This window comes from Ovis canadensis, chromosome 1, assembly GCF_042477335.2.
Source record: "Ovis canadensis isolate MfBH-ARS-UI-01 breed Bighorn chromosome 1, ARS-UI_OviCan_v2, whole genome shotgun sequence".
Taxonomy (NCBI): Eukaryota; Metazoa; Chordata; class Mammalia; order Artiodactyla; family Bovidae; genus Ovis; species Ovis canadensis.
The window spans coordinates 87,310,561-87,332,511 of NC_091245.1; the positions used below are offsets into that span (position 1 = coordinate 87,310,561).

Genomic DNA, 21,951 nt, shown 5'->3' on the forward strand with positions numbered 1-21,951 from the left:
TGCTGAAAAAAGGTATGAATTTAATATGAATTCAGCGTATTCAAATAATCAGAATTTTACGTCAATAGAGGAAAATTTCCCAGAAATATTAATGAAAATAATACATAATCAATTATGCATTATTCACATATGGATTAGTCATGTTGTGGATAGTATATTCTCAAATCTCACTGAGGTTTCCCTCTTACTCAGTAGGTATCTAGGCTTCTCATACCTGGCACTTTAAAAATTAAGAGCTGATGATTTAAAACCAGAAAAATCTGTGTTCAAGTCCCAAGAGCTTAGTTTTTTGTGTCTATGGTCACACATCCTTAGATTCTTCACCTGTTAAGTATGATGTTATAAGTAAAGATACCTACTTCACATGGCCATTTTTTAGGCTCCAACAGATTGATTCTTTAAATAATCTCAACCAGTCATATAATGGCAGCTCTAACAGGGAAAATTCATAGTATATTTCAAAGTCTAATGTAAACTACTTCTGAATTTAATCCACTTTTGACTGCCAGCGAAACCAAGATCATGAATTCATTTCTTTTATAGTGATTGACTTCATAAAAAAAAAAATCTCATTCCAAATTATCTATTAAGGCACAAGAACTAGTACAACATTGTAGCTGGCTTATTCCAAGCCATTAGTATTTTGGGGAGGACCTCAAAACATGTTCTTTTTGATGGTCAGTTAGTAGCATCTTCTTCATATGAGGAAAGCAGCAAAAATACCCATTTACTCAAGAAAAACTACAGAACTGAAATGGATTCACAGTAGTATTAATATCTATTATACGTGAGAAGGAGTTGGACCAGCTGGAAGTTCATCTGTCAACGCCAAGGAATTGATAATAAGTTGATTCTGTTGTAGGGAGCCACTAAAACAATTTTAGAATATTCTGGTAGGATAGGGCTGTTAATACTACCATCCTTTTTGCCCCTAATATAAGCATTTTATACACAAGACTGCATTAGAAGAGAATAGTCTATTAACAAATATTTTAAATTTTTCTTTATTTCAGAACTGCCTTTATGTACAGACATCATAAAAAAATGCACATACACTGGAGATTTCCCAAGGAACTGGAGCTGGAAATAAAAGTTAAGGGTAACTAGAAGAACTAAAATTGTCCCCAAGAAATTCTACGGATCACACTTCCTTAAATGTCCTTGATAACCTCTTCAAGTTCTTCCTTTGTGAACATGTGGAAATTCTGGCCAGGCTGCACTGTGGCTAGCTGGAAAGAAAACAGAGAAGGGTTAATAAACTGGGCTCGATTACCTGCTTTAGTCCTCGCATGGTCAGGAGCTGTTGGTGATGCAGCTGTTCAGTAGGAACTAAGGGATCTGCTGTCCCAGGGACAGCCTTTCCAGCAGCAGGTCCCTAAAATAGCTCTCTGACTCCAAAATAAAAACTCTTATTGACCAAATTTTCTATTTTGAGGTTAACCAACCACATAATAGTTAACCAAATGCCTCGCGGCATTGTCACTTGTTGAGATTACTTCAACAAGGATCACAAAAGCAGCAGTAAATTGGGGTCAGAACATTTTTCTGTTGAAGATTTCTTTAGACAGGTTAGATTCTGAAATAGACAAGCATATTCACACACTTGCAAGTTGAGCTTGTGTGTGACCCTGGGATACTTGGACACCCTGTGCCTCAATTTATATTGGGATAATGGAGATAATAGTAAGAATAGCACCCAGCTCATACAATTGCTGCTGTTGTTCAGTTGCCAAGTCCTGTCTATGTGTCAATCCATGTAAAATGCTTAGAATAGTGCTTAAAACATTATAATAAGCACCACTTAACTATTCTTGTTGGGTACTATTTTCTATAAAATTGTCTATATGCTAACTTAGTAAGAAAAAGGTTTGTTTTGTTTTTTGAAAGGACTGGCCATGAAGAGATCCCATTAACACTGACAATAGGAAATCAGCTGTGACTCAAGGTATTTGCAAAATCCAGCAGTCAAGGTTACAACATATTTAAGCAATATAAGACCAGGGGCAGGAGATGGTTAGTTTCAAATTTAACCAAATCCCCAGGTTTCCCATCATCTCTACTGACAACACAGTCCCATGTTCTAGGGCAATACTGAGGAATAGGGGCAACTTCATTTTTGCTTTCAGCTTTTGTGTTTGAGATGTCATTCCCTTATATTTTATTTTTTAACTTTAAAATTAAACATAGTAGGGCATTTTTTGAGTAATATTCACTACTAGTATTTAGTATAATTTGAAAACAGCCAAAAATCAGCCCATCCAGTTCCATGATATGAACATGAAACTCTGCCTCAACTACAGGTAAAATTTAGAAAAAGACTATGACTGCATGTCTCAAAACACGTGAAGATCTTAGTCTAGGGACAAACTAAAAAAACCCTGCAGTCTCCACTAGATTCTCCTAAAAGATCTATCCAAGTACCTGAAATGTCAGAAGAGTCCCAAACACATTTGTAAAATATATGTCAAATAATTTATTGATGTCCATATAGACCATAAGTTCTATTTCAAGGAAATGAAAATATATAAACACTTCCCTTACGGACATGAGGACAGGGAGATACAAAGTCAATAAACCAGAGAAGAGTGAGGGGCTAGAGTTTTTTGTCAAGTCACCGATGGCACACAAGCTAGTCCTCCTAAATCATTACAAGGGCTAAAAACCAGAAACTGGGTAATCCTGAATTAGAATAGTCCCGTAAAACCAGGCTGCAAATCAATACTAATAGGACTTAAACCAAATACTGCTTTCAGAAAGGTACTCATCACTAGATGAGTAAAAATAACCCCCTGCATTTACATAATGATACATTTATTTACATAATGAATATGAAAGCTACTTTTCTATTCATCTCACTTTCAAAAAACCTCTGTGAGGTAGATAAAAGAGTTATTTTCTTTTAGTGATGTGATCAATAATTAACTGCTAAGCACCTGTGTATAAGTTACGGTTGTACAAGGCACTATAGATCCAAAGATAAAGTCTGTCACTAAGGGTTATAGAGGTCAAATGCTTTTAATGTCAGATAAGGGTTGTAACAGAGCCTGGCACACAGAGAAAGGGACAAAGGAGTAATCTAGAGAGTCCAGGAAGGCTTCAAGGACAGCAATCTGAAGTAGCAGAGGGCAGGCTGAATGTGCAAATACATAAAAGCATGAAACAAGATGATGTATTTGCAAAACTGAACGTAATTCTGAATGGCTAGAGCAGAGGTTGCATATGAGATGCGACATAAGGGAGAGATACTAGGAGTGAGAGCTCACAGAGACACAGTATATTAAAGTGGTTAAAAGTACACATCCCCAAATAAGGCCCCCAAAATGACAAGTTTTAGAAGTGTCGAAAATCTGAGGTGTCTGCTTCAGAAAAAGTCATATAGTAAGTCTTAAAAATGACCATGAAAATCTGATAAGAGGAGTTATGTTAGCAAGGGACAGTCTCGAAAATAACAGAAACCAATGGCAGTGATTGAGGAATAAATGAGAGGTGAGGCAATTCAAACCTTGACCCCACCATTTACCAATGCTATTACTCTGGGCAAGGTCCTACCTTCTCAAAGACTCAGTTTCTTCCTCTGTAAAATGGAAATATGAACACCTATCCCATAGGGCTACTGTGAGGATTTAAAGATAACTGCATGTGAAATTGTTTTTTTTTCTTTGCTTGTGTATGCGTGCTCAGTCATGTCTGACTCTTTGCAATCCCATGGGCTGTAGCCCACCAGGCTCCTCTGTCCATGGGATTATCCCAGCATGAATAACGGAGTGGGTATCCATTTCCTCCTCCAGAGGATCTTCCTGACCCAGGGATCGAACTGCATCTCCTGCACTGGCATGCAGATTCTTTACCACTGAGCCACCAGGGAAGCCCTGGTCCCAGCACACTTGCTACTGAAGCTTCCGATGTATGCTCAGTTGCATCTGATTCTTTGCGACCCCATGGACCGCAGCCTGCCAGGCTCCTCTATGCATGGAAATTTCTAGGCAAGCATACTGGAGTGGGTGGCCATTCCCTTCTCCAGGGGATCTTCCTGACCCAGGGATTGAACCTGTGTCTCTTGCATCTCCTGCATGTAAGATTAGCAATTTTTAATTGCATGTAATGATAATTTCAGGTAAAATTAACCTAACAGGTTACACGTATGCCTTAAGAGGCGTGAATTATTGTGACAGGAAAAGAAGTTTGGAATTTATCTTGCAGACAATGAGAGTCACAAAAAGACTTTTTTAGCAGCTGGCTGCCCATATGTGTGTGCTGTGCTCAGTGATGTCCAGCTCTTTTGTGACCCTATGGACTGTAGCCCTCAGGCTCCATGATATTTTTCAGGCAAGAATACTGGATTGAGTTGCCATTTTCTCCTCCAGGGTATCTTTCCAACTGAGGGATCAAACCAGTGTCTTCTGCATCTCCCACATTGGCAGATGGATTCTTTACCACTAAGCCACCTGGGAAGCCCCCTAGAAAAGACTTTTTTAAAGTGGAGAACAATCGAGGTTAGCTACGCAATTCAGAAAATCCACTTCGGTAGCACAATGAAGTAGCAGGGGAAATGGAATGAAAACGAGGAGGGCAAGACTAGAAGCAGGAAGACTAGTTAGGAAATCTCTGAGAATATACAAGGCAGCAGAAAAATGAGAGACTGAACAAGAGAAGGCCCTGGGAGAAGGGATGAAGAGGCACTGATATGAGAGTTATTTAAGGAGGCAAAGGCACAGATCAGTGAAGACAAAGGGAGGCCAATGCCTTCAAGGCTTCTGCTGTGAATGACAGGTACACTAAAGGTGTCCAGGATTAAAAATACGAGAAGGGGAGATGGTTTTCAGGAAAAACGACAGGTTTTAGAAGTGCTGAAAGTCTGAGGTGTCTGCTTCAGAAAAAGTCATATAGTAAGTCTTAAAAATGACCATGAAATCTGATAAGAGGAGTATGTTAGCAAGGGACAGTCTCGAAAATAACCGAAACCAATGGCAGTGACTGAGGAATGAATGAGAGGCGAGGCAGTGAGGACAATGGATACAGACGCACCGTCTAGCAACTAAAGGTTAAAGAAGACAGCTAATAGCAATAAAATGTAGCAGGCTCTTGAATCTCAGAATTATGAAGCTAAGTGAAAGCAGTGAGACACAGAAAGAATACACACTGTAGATTCACTTGTAAGAAATTCTAGAAGAGGCACAACAAACCTGTAGCGACAAAAAGCAGATCAGGAACTAAAAAGGGGCATAAGGGAACTTTTGGGGATGACAGAGATGTTCTGTATCTTGATTGTGGTGGTAGACACAAGGGTAATTCATTTGTCAAAATTCACTGAACTATAAACTTAAAAAGGTCCCCATTATAGCATGTACATTATACCTCAACAAAGTTGATCTTTCAAAAAGGATACTAAGTAGAGAGAGAGGCTGACAAAGGTAAAGATTAATTTTTTTATTTTTCTAAAGAAAGATTCATTGGAAAAGACCCTGGGAAAGATTGAGGGTAGGAGGAGAAGGGGTAACAGAGGATGAGGTTGGATAGCATCATCGTCTCAATGAACATGAGTTTGAGCAAACTCTGGAGATAGTGATGGACAGGGAAGCCTGGCGTGCTGCAGTCCACGAAGAGTTAGACATGGCTTAATGACTCAACAAGTTATAAACATAATTGAGAAACTGAGGACAAATACCTGTTCTAATAGGTTTGGTTGAAAATTGGTGACGGGAAGAGAAAGACAAAGGAATAACCAAGAGAATGTTTTCAAGGGGATGTCAATCCAAATTTAAGCTGGGAGAACTTTTATAAATTATTATTAACTGCATTATGCATTTCAGAATCAAGAATATCCCACTGAGCCTATAACTCAACAATAAAAAACCAAATAACCCACATTAAAAATGGGCAAAGGACTTGAACATTTCTCTAGAGAAAATAAGGGGCTTCCCAGGTGGCTCAGTGGTAAAGAATCCAAGCAAGCCAAATGCTCCCAACCCCTACATCCCAACTCGTCTCAGATCGTCTGACCTTTAGGCCAGCCCTTTGTCCTGGCATCGTTTTGCCCCTTTCCCTGCAGCCACAGAACCTGTTTCTACTGGTGAGACTGATAACAATACTCTCCATTCTTCTGCCTATAACCCGTCAATCCTCCTTCAGAGGTTTAATTCAAATATACATTTTCTCAGTCCACGAAGAGTACAGCTGAAAAGTATCCTGGTTAAGTGCTGACTAGTTTAATTACTGATTTGTGATTCCAGCCTCAGTTGGCCTCTAAAAGTTTTTCTGAATTAAAACATACGTACACACCATGCCTCCAAGGGTAACCACTATCCTGACTTTTTACAACAATTTGTGATTCTAGCCTTAGCTAGTATTTTAATGTGATTCAGCAATCCTTTTACTCATCCCTGTCTTCTCTCTTCCCTATTGAAAACACTTTTCCAAATATTTCCCATTCTTCTTCATTTCACTGTTGCATTCACCCACCCTCAGAAGGTGATCTCACAATCACCAGGGAAATATAATCCCTCTCTCCCAATTCATTTCCGAACTTACCTTACCTTATCGTGACTTCCTTTCTTCCTGTCTACTCTTAGGATGCTAAATTAGGGCTTTCCGGATCTAGTCCATGCCTCTCCAGTGTCATCTCTTATCATCCCCTACCTTACACACATCTCACATTCCAGCAATAAGGCAGAATCCTCAAGGTTCCCTGTGATGCCCGATGATGTTCCACATGTGCTGCTTCCTCTTCCAGAACTCCACTCTCTTCTCCCTTTTCCAAACATCACTTCTTCCAGTAGCCTTTCCTAATGTCCCAGTGTAAGTTATATGTGTCAATCCGTTCTTATCGCTATTACCAAAGTATCAACCCAAGCTGCAATTACCTGTATGTCCTCTATACCACACAGTATACTATTAACACTTAAATTGGAACTGGACTTTCTGTGTCTGTATCCTTGGCATCTACCGATACATAGTACCTGGCATGTAATGGGTATTTATATAATGCTGAATCAATTCTACTTTCCAAAATGAACTCCTTCATTTGTACCATGTCTTCTCTCTCGAGAAATTTCCCATCACTAACTTCTGCTTTAAATTCTTTTAACATTTTTTCTATTCTCCTGCTTCTTTTCAGACTATAAAAGTATTTTCTAGTCTTTCCGTATCCTTAAAAAGACAAAAATCCTTTTCTTTAATGCTGCCTGCTGCTGCTGACATCAATGTCTTCTTGAGAAGGCAGCATATTCTTGTTTTGTCCACTCCATCACTCCCTTTCCTTCTTTAGTTCATCGAACTTCGGCTTCTGCCATTACTACTTTACTAGAATTGCTTACTCAATGGAAACCAATAATTTCTTAAGGACTGAGCATATAAAAATGTGACTGTCTTGACCTATTTAACCTTTAGCAATGAGAGCTATGATATCTGAATAAAAATCAGTAAAACAGAAAAGTACCTCTATGTTAGTTGCATTCAGCTTCTCCTCCATTACTTGTTTGAGGATTATGAGTGAAGACTTGATGGCTTCTTTCAGTGTCATAGACTTGAAACAAAGAGGGTAAGAAGAGTAGCCATTAATCGTATATAACTCCTCTTTCCTACACAGATCCCCCTTGTAACTCTCATCTTTCTGAAAAAATGATTCAGCAAATATTAATAAATCAAACATCTTAGTAAGTATAGTACATTATCTGTAGAATTCAAGTAAGTGGTATATTTGCCACTTACTTGTAGAGTACATTTATTCAGAGGGGAAAAAAAGCCTTATTTTGAACCAGAATAAAGTCCTCAACTTTAATACAGTAAGTGATCTTTGAAGGAGAAAGAGTTAAACTTCTCCAGTCCTTGTCTTTTAATTTAAAAACAAGAAAATAATGGTGATATCCTATGAATAATTCCCAAAAGATCTAGAAGGTAGCCCAATGGTTTAGAAAATCTGCTCTTTTCTTACCCCACTTTATACTTAATTTCCTGCACATGTAAAAGCAATGCTATGAAGGGTTGTTATAAGCAGACATCCCTGTATGAACCACCTGAATGACAAGTATAGCAGTCTTCAGCCACTACAATGAGTCACCCAAAACCAAATCTTCCATCCCACAAAGGTAAAAAGCCCACTTGCTTGAAGAGCCAGACTAGTCAATATAAAATGCTAAGTAAAGCTATGAAGATAAAGGATAAGCAAATTGTGGTATTATTTATACCATGGTGTATCACTCATCAATAAAAAGAAACTATTGAAATGTTCAGGAACATGAACATATCTCAAAAAGAGTATGTTGAACAAAACGCAGACACAAAAATACAAAGTGTATGGCTGTATTTATAAAAAGGCCAGACAAAACTAATCTACAAATGTGGCTGAAAGGGAGGGAGAGACTGACTGGAAAGGAGGCAAGCATTTTGGGATGGGATGATGAAAGTGTTCTATATTTTAAGTGGTGATTACTAGTGTATATACAATCATCAAAATTCATAGAACTGAACTCTTAGGTCTGTACATTTTATTGTATGTAAATTCTACCCTGATTTTCAAAATAATAATAAAGGCATGGGAATGCTTAATTACCTTGTGGTAAACTTCTTGCAAGGAGCTCTGGGCACCCTCTGAAGCAGAGCCAATTGCTCGAGCATCACACTGTACAAAGGTTCCAGATGGGTCCATGTGAAACCTGCAAAACCACCAGAAAGAAGAGGATTAAAATGCTTAAGAAATGGTGATATTTTCCATTACAAACATCTCTCTAAAAAATATAAATGCTTGGCCCTGCAGCCAGGAAATACCAAGGCATACATCCAAAAGACATCCCATGGCTGGAGAAATCAGATCTTTAAAAAAGTGTTTAAGAAAACAATAATTTCCTCTGGGATTTAGAGAATTACATATAAATATACTCTATACATACAGTATATATAAATATGACACTTATGTATGACTATCCAAATACCATTTGAGGATAAGGATCAAATAAATATTCGCAAGCAAGGCTCTAAAACATATCTTGACTATAGTAACAAAGTTACTTCTCCTTTCTTTCCAGAAGTAGCACTGGTTCCAATAGGGATGCTCTTCATAAAATCCCCAAATTTGTCTTTGTGTAAGTAGACCAGAATCACTCAACTTTATAGAATTAGAAGCCCTTCATTTTTACAACTCTATAATAATCTTTCTCAGTTGATAAACAACCAATCCCATCCCAAATTATAAAAAAGTCTCCCGAAAAGGAATCAGGAGGAAAATGGCAAAACGGTACTTACAGTTGGGGTCCTTTTTCATCAACTCCTCCAAATAACAGGGCTACTCCAAAGGGACGGGACTAGAACCACAAATCAGAAGATATTAAGGTGAACAGCAGTGAAGTAAGCGGGCAAGAAGACCAGGGAAAGATACGCTCTGAGGACAGACATGCTAAGTCCCACAGGACAGCAAGACAGCTTGGCGCAATCACCACACTCACCATGGCACCTGGGTCTGCGTCTTCTTCTCCAAACTGGAGCGCCAGATTCGACACAGCCTGAGTCACACTCTCCACAGTCATGGTCTCATTGTAGGTGAACCAATGGTTCTAAAAGAAGAGCAATGCATGGTTTACCTTTCACAAGACGGGCGTTAAAAGTAGCCTACCATCTAACTACACACATCCCTTTGAATGGTGGTTAAAAACCGAAGGCTCAAGCTCGGATGTGTTTTCCTTAACACTAAACTCAAATGTTTGGGACTGCATGAGAGGAAGAGGAATAGCTCTGGAAATAAAGTTATACCAAAAGGACTCTGGGCAATGATGGTTAGAGGATCGCTCCCTTGAAAAACAGCTAACCCCTCAAAGAACCAAATTTAGTCTCTTTACAAAGTGAAAGTTAATAGCTGAGTGCCACTTTCCCTCAAAGATTCTATTTTATTATTCTGCTGGTTTAAACTGAATGACTTATTCTTACATAAGTACTGACAGCAAACTTGCAAATAAGCACAAAGAATTTTTACCAATCAGGTTTTTTTTTTTTTCCCTGACCAGTCTACTCTACAGGTAGCAAGAGCTCAGTTAAAAAAAAAAAAAAAAAATCAGTATTCCTAAGCAGCATTTATCACCTGGTACATATAGTTACTCACCACAGGAGAGCTGTCATTGCAAGCCTAGCAGCAAAGGGCAGGTGGGGCAAAACTCCTTTAGCTACCTCTACCTCCTGCTATAGTGCTCCCACAGAAAGTCAATTAGGGGACAGAATGCAGTGCACTGCCTACTTTACATAAAGCAAATCAAGAAAAAGCAAGAGACTGTCAGCACTATTTACCAGGGCTTCCTTAGAGCCACAGTGGTTGGATGGCTAGACTCCCGGCCTCAGAAAGTTACAACCAGCGATTCTGCTCAAAATCACTCCCAAGAGCGACATCAGATATTAACACAGATAGCTACAGTACAGCCCAGGCAGTTGTATCATCACTAAACAAGGAACCCAAGCATCATGGTGAAAAGGAGAGTTGATGCTGATTTTACCTGTGTCTCCACTCTGGCTTTATCAATTAAAGTCTTAGCATCAGCAATTAGCCCACTCATGGCACAACCTGCAATGTAAAAGCAACAGTGACCCAGTAAGCCAAATCCTTGTACAACTTTCACCCACTCAGGAAATAACTGAAATTTTGGAGTGAAACCATGGCAGCCAACCAGCAATCCCATAGCACTATACCCACAAGATTAAATGAGCAAGTATCTGCACTGAACACAAGTATAATTATATCACCAACAAAAACCATCCACAGTGACACAGAAGTCCAGCTATTAAGAGAGGAGACAGAGGAGGACAGGTAATCAAACATGAATTGTCATATTTACATACTCAAACTTTCCTTTAGCACTCTTTGTAGCCCATGCAAGCACTAACACTCCAACAGGAAAAATAAGGGGAAAAATTTTTTAAATAACTATCTCACTATGAGCTACAGTGGAACACCCTAAAGTAAAATAAAAAATCTCACGTCCTGGTCAAACACCAACTAGTTATAGTAGAGATGGCCCAGGAAGCTGAGATTATGGCTATTACTTAACATGTCATGACTCAAATCCAAATTTCCAGCCTAGGTCTCACTTCCACAGTTCAGACCTATAAAGCCAAATGTCTCCCTTAATATATCTGCATGGAGAGACCACAGATTCAACTCATTTCCCTTCTTGACTTCATCTTCTTCCCTGGCCCTCATAACCAATCAAAAATCCCAAATTCTATCGATCACTGTCTGATTAGCCTGTCTGGTATTAATCCCTACCTCGCCGATGTCCAGCCACTTCCTTGGCTAAAGCCCTCCTCATCTCTGTATTTAGATTCTGAGCTGGTCTCCCTGCCTTCAGTTTCAGTACCGTTCACTCTACCTTCAACACTACTGTCAGAATGGTTTTTCTAAAATCCTAATCTGATCATATCACCTCAATGCATACAATCTTTGATGTCAATACAAAAGGATCAAGTTTAAGCTCTTGTATGGTAAAAAGGACTTCCACTCTTTGATCCTAGACTCATTTCTTACCACGTTATACCTCCCATTCATCCCAAATTGCCGGTGCCAGGTTATTTTATATTTTGCACCATCACAGGTTTGCTCTTTTCTATACCCTCTTATCACAAAGCTCTCCCCTGCTACACCCAGACACTTACTCGCTTGGTAAACATCTCCTTATCCTTTAGAATTCAGCTCTGCTCAAGCATCACCTTTATGGAATTATGTTCTGAAAACCTCACTACCACAGGCCCCAGGAAAAACTAAGTATTTCCCCAGTTATACTCCTATTGAGCATATGCCACAGTCTTTCTTAATATCTGCTGCTGCTGCTGCTAAGTCACTGCAGTCGTGTCCGACTCTGTGCGACCCCAGAGACGGCAGCCCACCAGGCTCCCCCGTCCCTGGGATTCTCCAGGCAAGAACACTGGAGTGGGTTGCCATTTCCTTCTCCAATGCATGCAAGTGAAAAGTGAAAGTCAAGACGCTCAGTCTTGTCCAAATCTTAGCAACCCCATGGACTGCAGCCTACCAGGCTCCTCCGTCCATGGGATTTTCCAGGTAAGAGTACTGGAGTGGGGTGCCATTGCCTTCTACATCACTTAATTGCATTGACTTATTTACATGTTTATCTCTGTGATTAAACTGCATGCTCCTAGAATACAAAGGACTATGTCTATGTCTCTTCTGTGTCCCGGGTGTTTAGCACAAAGTCTGGCACACAGTAGATTGTCAGTTTGTTGAATGAAGTGACCCTGACCTACCTCCAAAAGGTAGATGAGATGGCTTGAGATAGACACAATGTTCTAATCCTTAAAGACTAAATCTCAGTTTCTGTATCTACGAAAGAGATAGTGTCAAGCTTCCTTCATCACCATGGCATCTGGTTCTGATGTCTTCAAGCAATTAATTATTTTATCAATGTTTCATTAATTAGATGAATAGATAGGTGAAGAAAATGTGGGCAGTCAACTAAAATGCCATGCTATAAAGAAGCAGAACTACTCCTTATGTTACAGTGATGCCAGAAGCTACAGGAGGGGAATTTATCAGAGACCTAAGAGGGGAGGAAGGGAAGGCAGGGGGAGATAGAATACAATGATAAATCTGAAAATGGAGGAAGAGTAGCGATCTGAAAGTCTATTATCTTTATACTCTCTGCACCTTAGTCACTCCGAAGATCTTTAAGAATTTCTCTTATCTCAGTGGACACCCCTAGCTGCCCACACGATAATTCTGCTCCAGGTGGCCTCCTAATGTTATACATCCATGAAGACCCAGCCATCATAGGGAACTGGCCTATGATTCAACTTTTACATGCTTCAATAACCATCACATTTGCCAAGTCTAAATTTGAGGGAGAAAGGAACTTCTGAGAGTAGGTGAATCCTACAACTGCTTCCTACTACCAATATTATGCACAATGGCCTGCAAAGCAACAGCTAACAAGGGAATCAGATGTTCACCTAATGAACCTCCCTTGGAACATCAAGGAAGCCTGATGAACTCAGCAAGATCCTACAGAACAATCTTCCCCTACTTCTTACCTATGTGAGCATCAATCTCTACAATTTTCTCAATGCTGCTGGGCTCCATGAGTGGAGAGGTAATTCTCTTCTCCACAGCTAGGCATACACCCTCTGATGTCTGGATCCCGATGGCTGTGGAACCAAGCTGAAGAAAAACAGGTTATGTTATCATGGAGAAGCCAAAGAATAGTCTCACCTACTCACCAGACATCTCTCTGTATATCTTCACAGGATTGAAGCTTCAATCAGCCATATCTAGTACACAGAGAGAACAGGAGTCCCCTAATAAATAATGTACTATTCCTGTCAGTGACAAGACCATTGATTTACAGAATTCTGTGCTTGTAAAGGGGAAGTTTTATTATAAGGTATTCAAAATGTCTGGAAAACAATCAACTCTGGCGCCAGTTTTTCGGAGACGGGCAGGTTCTAAAGTCCTAAACATAGTGGATGAGAAATAATACAACTGTAATGTTGCTTTTGGACTTGGTATCTTTTTACCTCTGCTACCTTGAATTATCCCAAAAGGTGATATCCCTCAAATGTATGTGACCTCCAGAAAAAAAATTTTACTTAAAAAAATTTTTTAAAAAAGGAAAGAAAGAAAAGGAAACATCACCAACAACATAAAAATCTCTCTCAAGGTCACTAGCAGTCTACAATATAGCTTGATTTCATCCTTCCAGCTGCACAACACCATCCTAGTCACCCACCCTTCATCTCACATCTGCAAAATGGGGGTAATAATAGCTATCCATCAAGAAGGGTAAACACACTAATACATAAAATACTTAAAATGGCAACTTGCACATAATAAACAAGCAACAGATGTTAGCTGTTTTATGTGCCAAGATGACTTCAACAGCCTCCTACTTAGTCTCCCCATCTTTAATCTCTCTCCCAATGCATTGTTCATGGATAGCCTAACTGATACAATAATATGCTATTTTCATTATACTTCTTCTGTGAAGAAACAATGTCTCCCTATACTGCCTACACATAAAATCCAAGCAAGCTTCCAGAGTTCTCAAAACCTAACCATACTTTTCTCTTCCAACTTTATTACGCATTATCCTCTAACCAGATCCCCCTGTTGCAGCCAAATCCATTTCCTCATGCCATGTCATCCCCTGCATCTGCACCTCTGCCATGCCGTCACCCCTGGAATATACTCTTCCCCTTTCCAATCCAAATCCCACCCCATCATTCGTAACGTCTCTCAGGACTATATGTGCTCGCTTCTCTAAATAGCCATTTTTTTCACTTAGTTCTACAAAGCAATGACTGTCAGTGTGAGCATCAGGTTCCTGGAGTCTGTTATCGCAAAGTATTTGAACGAATTTCATGAATCATTGTGCACAACATGCTTTCAACACATATGTAGACTGAATAATCATAGCTCATACATATCTGTATTCCTTTTCAAATGTACAAAGTTATGACCTTATTTTTTGTTGTTGTTGAGTCACTAAGTTGTGTCCGACTTTTTGTGACCCCATGGATGCATGCCAGGCTCCATGGGGCTGTCCAGGCAAGAATACTGGAGTGGGTTGCCATTACATTATTTAGAAGTGTTACTAAATGTATATACCTGCTTTTCATTGTATATTTTATTAATCCACAGTATATGCATAAATGCAGGAAATGAACTGCCAAAGAATTTTATGTAAAAAACGAATGCTTTACTTCTGAGTAAAGGCGTAGACTGAATATGTACATTAGCTCCACTCCTTCCCCAAGCCTGAGGATAGGAGATTAAAGGGCTTAAGCATGGGTAGGATAAACATACTAGGACAAAGAGAAAGGCAAAGCCACAGAAACAACAACATTTTCAAAAAAGAAGGTGGGGAAGTGATAATTTACTTAGCAGACACAAGAAACCCAAATCCTCAGCTAAGTAAAGAAAGTACAAAAGCAACCTGATTTATATCACAGGACCACCCCACTACTGGTGCTCAAAAAGGGAATGATGGCAACAAGGATCTCTGGGAATAGAAGTGGAACAGCTAAAAATTACAAGATTAGTTCAGTGTGTGCTTAAGAAACAGATTTCTAGATCCCTTACCCCACACTGTAAAGCTAGAGTATGCCCCCCACTCCCACTCTTGCAGACGACTCTGGAAAGCATAAAATGAGGGTGCGTCTACATTGGAGGACGCCAAGCACGTTCAAAGGTAGGAGTACTACTGTCAAAACAAGGGGATTAAGTAAAAATTGACAAGCTTAATGTTACAAATCCCAGCCTTCTTCCCCTACACTGCTCTCGGAAGTGAGTAGCCAAAAATACCCTTCAGGCATGATATGAGAAGAGGCAGTTTTCTCTACAGCAGGAGTTTTCAAATTTTCTGATCAAATCTACATTAAGAAATACATTCTACATCAAGGACCAAAATGTACAAATAGATACAAAGAAACAAATATAATAGAAACAAAGTTTCATGAAAATAAGAAAAGAATCACCAACACTCTGGGCAAGGCATCCTGAAATCCATGGCTCCATTCCACTTAAAAAGAGAGATGCTCCTACTACCTGCTAAATTGACCCAATGCCCACTAATTCAAGATCTGAAGTTCAAAAAAAATGTATCTAAAGAATCTAGCTAGTTTAAGGGTACAAAAAAATCTAACAAAAAAAAATTTTTTAATCCTTGAAGAATTAAAGGATTCTTAATTCTTTAATAAAGCAGACATGAGAAATCCAAATCCTAAGCTAAGCAAAGAAAAGTCCAGAAGCAACCTGATTTATATCATATCATTTTAAGGATAAAATGATAAAACAATGCAAGAGGGAGCTAAAGGAAGATGACAACGGAAGATCCTAAATGCACAGCCATGCCACAGGCCCAGAGAATCAGCCAGGCTGGAGCAGGTCAGAGGCTCAAAGATTTCTTAAGAATCTTTTAACGGGATACTTAATGTGCCTGGGTGTTTTGAAAGGATATGCATAACTTGGAGAACTTGGGGATGAATTATTGATATTTACATACCAAATCAGGCAAATTTTTAAAGAAGAATTATTAACTCTCAGGAAAACAATATTGTGAGGAAACAGAAAAACAGCTCAGGTAGCTGGCTCATCATTTTCTGCCTACTATCTATTACAATGCTTCCACCTTCACTTCTACACCTTCAACTAAGAATCTGCTTTGCCCTTTTCCAGACTGTCATACGACCATTTCCCCCAATATACACTTTTTAGAAAAGGTAATTTAGAGGGAAACACAACAGTTCTCTTCAAATATGCGGGCAATTGTCTTATGGAAGAGGTTTAAACATCTTGTATGGTTCAAGGGTAAAACTAGGGCCAATTGAAGAAAATTTCATGAAGCTAGACTCAATTCAATACAGGATAAATTTCTAAACCATTATGACCTATTTTCAAACAGAATGGGCTATCTAGTGAGAAAATATTCTGTCACTAGACCTACAAAAACAACCTGTTTGGGGATGTAAAGGTGATTGAAACAGTGAAGAGCTGGACTAGATCAGTAATTCTCAACCCTTGCTAGACACTAGAATCACCAAGGGAGTCCTTAAAATACTGATGCCTGGACCTCATTCTCCTCGACCTAACTTAGGTTTAAATCAGAATTCAGACTATCCACAATCCAACAAAGAGAAGATCCCACATAACTAAATTTCAGTATACAGTTTACTTTCTAACTTTTTGAAAACTGGTTTGAACTATTCAATTTTGTTGTTAGATTACAGAACACATCTCTTATTCAGTCCCAAAAATATCTAGTACAAATTGACAAATTTACCAACAAGAATACAGGCGATCAGTTAAATAATTTGTTCAAGATGACAAAATACCTCGCAGGTGCTAACTCAGGAATTCTATACCCCTCTCTTTATAGTTAAGAACATTACAAACACAAACATGTCCTTCCAACCCTACTAAGAAAAAGCTACTTACATAACTGTGAAGAAGTAATTTGTTTAAAAAGCTTTCAAATAGTTGGGACTCAATCTGTTATAAAAAAGTTTAATTGTGCCCAACACTGTAAATCAACTATACTTCAATTAAAATATTTTTATAGTTAACTGTGATTGATTAAAGGGAGATAAAGAACATTTTCTAAAGAAATTATTTAAATACATTTACTCCAAATGCTCTGCCAGCAAAGCATTAAACATGAAATTTCAAAAACTATCCCACTTGATACTACTTGATACTATACCTTGATAGCCTCAATGGCATATTCGACTTGAAATAATCTTCCTTCAGGAGAAAAAGTATTCACACCCCTATAATTTAAAGAAAAAAAAGGTATTAAAATTTTCAGAGAAAAGAAAAAAACACACACAAAAAAAAACCACATAGAGACATTAAACTCAAGTTCCCTGACATCTAGCTCAGATGTGCATATTGTCATTATTCTCTTTTAACCACAACAATCTTCTATTTTCTGGGTACATTAACAGTTTTTCAAGCGAATGGAACCTATGTACAGAACACTTCTGCCCCACTCTCAGAGTATCTTCAAACTGACCAAATGAGAGTAGGCGACTTTCTGCCTCAAGCCTGAATCAATTTGGAATCCCTTTGGTAAATTCATGCCCCCAAACTATCAGGTAATTCTTAAGAAAATGTGCATTTATCCTTATCCTCTTTCCATTATGTGCATTTGACATTTCTTTTTAGTAGAAGTCAGCCACAGGGGCATTTCTCTGTTTATTCGTATGAATTAGTATTGTTATCGGAACAACAGACAGATCTGTGTGGTTCCTAAAACCTAACCTGATTAATTCACTCAGTATATTATCTAATTATATGCCAGAATGCTCTTCTCCCTTAAACAATTCCCAACCTTTCCTTGCTCCGGTCTATTAGAAATTCCTTTGGAAAAGAGGCAGCATAGTATTAGCTATACAAGCTTTCAGCACGTGATGGACACTAAGAATATTTGAACAAATAAAAGCAAATAGTTGTGTTCCTTGGTTTATGGAATCTGGAGTTTATAACATGTAACCATCATGACAAAGAGCAGTGTTTTCAAATTTATCAAAAACTTTCTTCCCCTAAAAGAAATGTGTGTGTGTGTGTAACTCCCAAACATAAAACAGATAATAAAGGCTGATGTTTACTGCATGTCTACTATATGCCTAGCACTGTTATAATCCTAGAAATGACAGCACACTTAATCCTCAATCCCATGAAGTAAACTAAAGCAGATACTATTTTAGAGAAGAGGAAATTGAGACACAAAGAGGTGGAGTAATTTGCCCAAAGTCACTCAGCATATAAGAATCAGAGCTGGAATGAGAATTTAGGCAATCCGACTACAGAGACGAAGCTTCTAACTATCAGGACTCAAAGGAGAATCTCACCATTCCAGCCTCTCATTTTCCCCAGAGGTGCTTTCCTCAAGGTCACTTAAAAGGAAATTTATGACTCTAAAGAACAGTTTTTTAAAAATCAGTGAGAGGGAAGTCAGGGCAGAAGATCTGGGATTAAATTCTAGTTGTGTCACCTACTAACTTTCCTTCTCTCAAATGCAAAAAAAACCCAAAAAACAAAAAAACCCACCTATCCTGCTTCTATCACAATACAATCGGTATTGAATGGCACAGATTATTAAAGTGAAAGTTTAGTCGCTCAGTCGTCTGACTCTTTGCGACCCCATGGACTGTAGCCTACCAGGCTCCTCCGTCCACGGGAATTTCCAGGCAAGAGTACTGGAGTGGGGTGCCATTTCCTTCTCCAGAGGATCTTCCTGACCCAGGGATCGAATCTGGATTTCCCACATGGTAGGCAGACGCTTTACGGTCTGAGCCACCAAATTACTCTGTGAATATGAATACAGTATTTTCGCTCTAATTCAGGAACTTCATCCTGGTGAAGTATTCCCATATCTTCTCTAATATGGGCTCTGCTCTTGGCCTTCTTTTCAAACCTTCCCTGGGTTATTTCATCTATACTAAACACTAACTACTTCCAAATCTCTACTGCCAGTTTGACCTCTTTCCTCGTTAATCTGAATGTCTTCTGAGTGTTTCCACATGGATATCCCATTAATACCAAACACTTAACACTTTCCAATCTGATAAATCTTAAATCCAGTCATCCTTTCGAAATCGGCTCCACCTGCTGCCATTCCTACTTCATTGTTTACTTTGAAACACCTCCCTGCTCCCAGTTTCCCAAGCGAGAAAGTTCTGAATGACCTGACTCAGTGCTTCCCTTCTCCCGTATTAGTGCACAAGTGCCCAGTCTCTTCAGTCGTGCTGGACTCTGCAACCCCACCGACTGGAGTCCAGCAGGCTCCTCTCTGTCTGTGGGATTTTCCAGGCAAGAATACTGGAGTGGGTTGCCATTTCCTCCTCCAGCGGATCTTCCCGACCAAAGGATGAACCTCCAGCTCCTGCATGGGCAGGCAGATTCTTTACCGCTGAGCCACCTGGGAAGCCCTTTCCCATATTAACCATATGCCAAGTCATATTAATCTAAATCAGTTCCTCCCCCACAGTAACTCAATTCTCCCTTCCATTCTCAATGCCCTCATTACCTTTCACCTAACTATAACAGCCATCTAACCGGTATTGACTCTTTCCTCTAATTCAGTCAATTAGTTCCTATAAATACAATTATGACTGTGTAACTTAAAATGACAATTAATGGCACAAAATAAGACCCAAACCCTTCAACTTCAAATTAAAAGCCACCCAATACCTAGCACCAGTGTTTTTCTCTGAACTCCCCCTATTCCCATATGCGCATTGTATGTGCCAGAAGCCTAGAATTTTCTCAAACATGAACTGTGTTTTCTCATGGCCCCTCCTCTGTTCATCTTATATTCTCTGCCTCAAAACTATTGACTCTTACTGTGCATATTTATTAAATTCTTACTCCCGAACTCAGTTTAAATATCAACTCCTTCTAAAGTTTTCCATAATCCCCTTATAATATCAAATGCAACCTCTGTCATTAAAACTCCCATAGTGTTGATTTCAGCTTCTCTAATGACATGAACACATTTCTGACTTATACTGTAGTTACTTTTGTAAACAGCGGGTTTTTTTTTTTTTTTGGCCATACCTCATAGCTTATAGGATCTGTTCCCTAACCAGGGATCCAACCTGCACCCTCAGCAGTGAAAGCCCAGAATTCTAACCACTGGACCACCAGAGAATTTTCCTGTTAAGTAGTTTTTAAAGGACAGTCTCCCATATGAGAACAAGGATCTTGATTTTTTTCACTGCTGTATGATCAGCAACTAAAACAGTGCCTTGTACACAGCAAGCATTTAAGTATATTAGCCAAGCAGACTATATTTTAGGCATTCTTATGAAGATACAATGAAGGAGGAAATGGCAACCCACTCCAGTATCCTTGTCTGGAGAATCCCCTGGACAGAAGAGCCTGGTGGGCTACAGTCCATGCGGTCGCAAAGAGTCAGACACGAGTAAAGCGACTCAACACAAACGCAGGAAGATACAAAAATGAGTAACACGAAGCAGTTAATAAAGCTGTTAAGTAAATGATCACAAAAACCTTAATAAAGGTTTTCTGATAAGGACAATTTCCATCATACACACCCTTACTCAAAACTGTATCACACAAAGACGATTCTCTTCAATGTTTTAGAAAATACCGACCAACAAAGTCATTTTATAGGACAGTAGAAAAAAAGTCAGTTTTAAAGCCTCACATACATCTTATGAGTCAGTAAAAATTTTTTTTAGAAGTAGCAGTTCTAAGTGATAAGACTTTCAACAAGATCAACATATACTTGAGAAGAAATGCAGCTTCTCAAAGCCATCTAATAAAGAGAAAACATCTGCCTTTCCTGGCCTCAAAAATCTTTAAGCAACTTAATAGCTAGCTATGTGAATCATAACTGATCAAAACAGAAACTGAAAGTAAAAATGCCTACAGCATAAGTAGAACAACTTAATATTAACATTCCCAAGCTCTGAAAGTTTTTTTCTTTTAAAGATACAACAATCTCACAGCTTTGATTTCAAAAACGGGTTTGGTTTTCGACACACTTAGAGCAACTTCCCTTAAACTTTTTAAAAATTCAAAAAGGCTATTTGAATCAGCATGATGACAAAACTCTTGAGAATCACTCTAAATTTCAGTTCCCACAAAATCTGACTCCAGACACTGTGTCTTGGCAAAGCTGAGACTTCCTTCGCTCCTCTGCAGAAACTAAACATCCCAGGACGCCCTACTACAACTCAATCAAAGGAATAGCACCTTTATTCCCACAACTAAGAAACGGAAAACGAGGCTGTCCTCCTAGAAAGAAAAGGGAGCTGAAATCATCAAACCCATTAAGTGATCCCTAATTGCTTTTTCTTCCAGGTAGCGCGTTTACATCTTTTAAAAGGCAGTCACACTCAGCACAAAAAGAAGGGGAGAGAGGGTGACTCCTGGCCTTCCCCGGGTTAAAGGTCAGAGTTCCGGCCCCATCAGCCTTCTTTTCCGAAGCACAAAGCGGAGCTTCACGCTTCCGCACCGACTTGGGACCCAGCAGTGACTCAGCGGTAGGACAACTGAGGCCGATGGGCGCAAATCTAGCCTTGGAGAACACAGCGGACGCCTGGGGAAGGGAGGAAACCCCCTGGCTGGGCCAGAATTCGGGTTCGTGGGGGTGCCCCGATGACACGGCAGAACCCAGGCCCAGACCGGGCCCCGCGTCCGCCCACCCGTTACCTGACCCCCTCTCCCCTCCCCCCCAGCCATACAGACCTGTCGTACTCAGACCGGGTGAGAAACATGGTAAGGGCAGGAGAAAGCGGCAGTGGCTACTCCGGGATTCTTAGAGCCAACACGAGTCCACCTGCAACCAACTCACCCACACCGCCACACTGCCAGGGCCACTCTCCCAGCTGCGCGTGCGCTCGCCACCCCTTCAGCCCGCCCTCCCTTACCTGTCTCTTATTGGTTGATCGGAGTTCCCGCCGAGGTGATTGGGCCAACGAGCTAACCCGCCGGGCCTC

The 21,951-nt window shown here is 39.6% G+C and overlaps 1 protein-coding gene across 1 annotated transcript; it reads right to left on the bottom strand.

Annotated features, from left to right (window-relative positions):
- Nucleotides 1-988: 988 nt before the first annotated feature.
- PSMA5 (proteasome 20S subunit alpha 5) lies at nt 989-21,889 on the bottom strand. Its single transcript, XM_069573669.1, has 9 exons — nt 21,701-21,889; nt 17,184-17,250; nt 13,018-13,144; nt 10,473-10,540; nt 9,438-9,545; nt 9,238-9,296; nt 8,549-8,651; nt 7,436-7,522; nt 989-1,229 (listed from the first exon to the last, which is right to left on the bottom strand). The coding sequence occupies exons 1-9, from the start codon at nt 21,727-21,729 to the stop codon at nt 1,152-1,154; spliced, it is 726 nt and encodes a 241-aa protein (XP_069429770.1). The 5' UTR covers nt 21,730-21,889; the 3' UTR covers nt 989-1,151.
- Nucleotides 21,890-21,951: the final 62 nt, after the last annotated feature.

Excerpts from the sequence above, each read along its gene's own strand:
- PSMA5 (XM_069573669.1), bottom strand. The coding sequence starts at position 21,729 with ATGTTTCTCACCCGGTCTGAGTACGACAG. Across the intron at positions 17,251-21,700 it reads ACCCGGTCTGAGTACGACAG|GGGTGTGAATACTTTTTCTC; the intron begins GTCTGTATGGCT and ends TTTAAATTATAG. Across the intron at positions 1,230-7,435 it reads TGAATGCAACTAACATAGAG|CTAGCCACAGTGCAGCCTGG; the intron begins GTACTTTTCTGT and ends TTTTCTTTCCAG.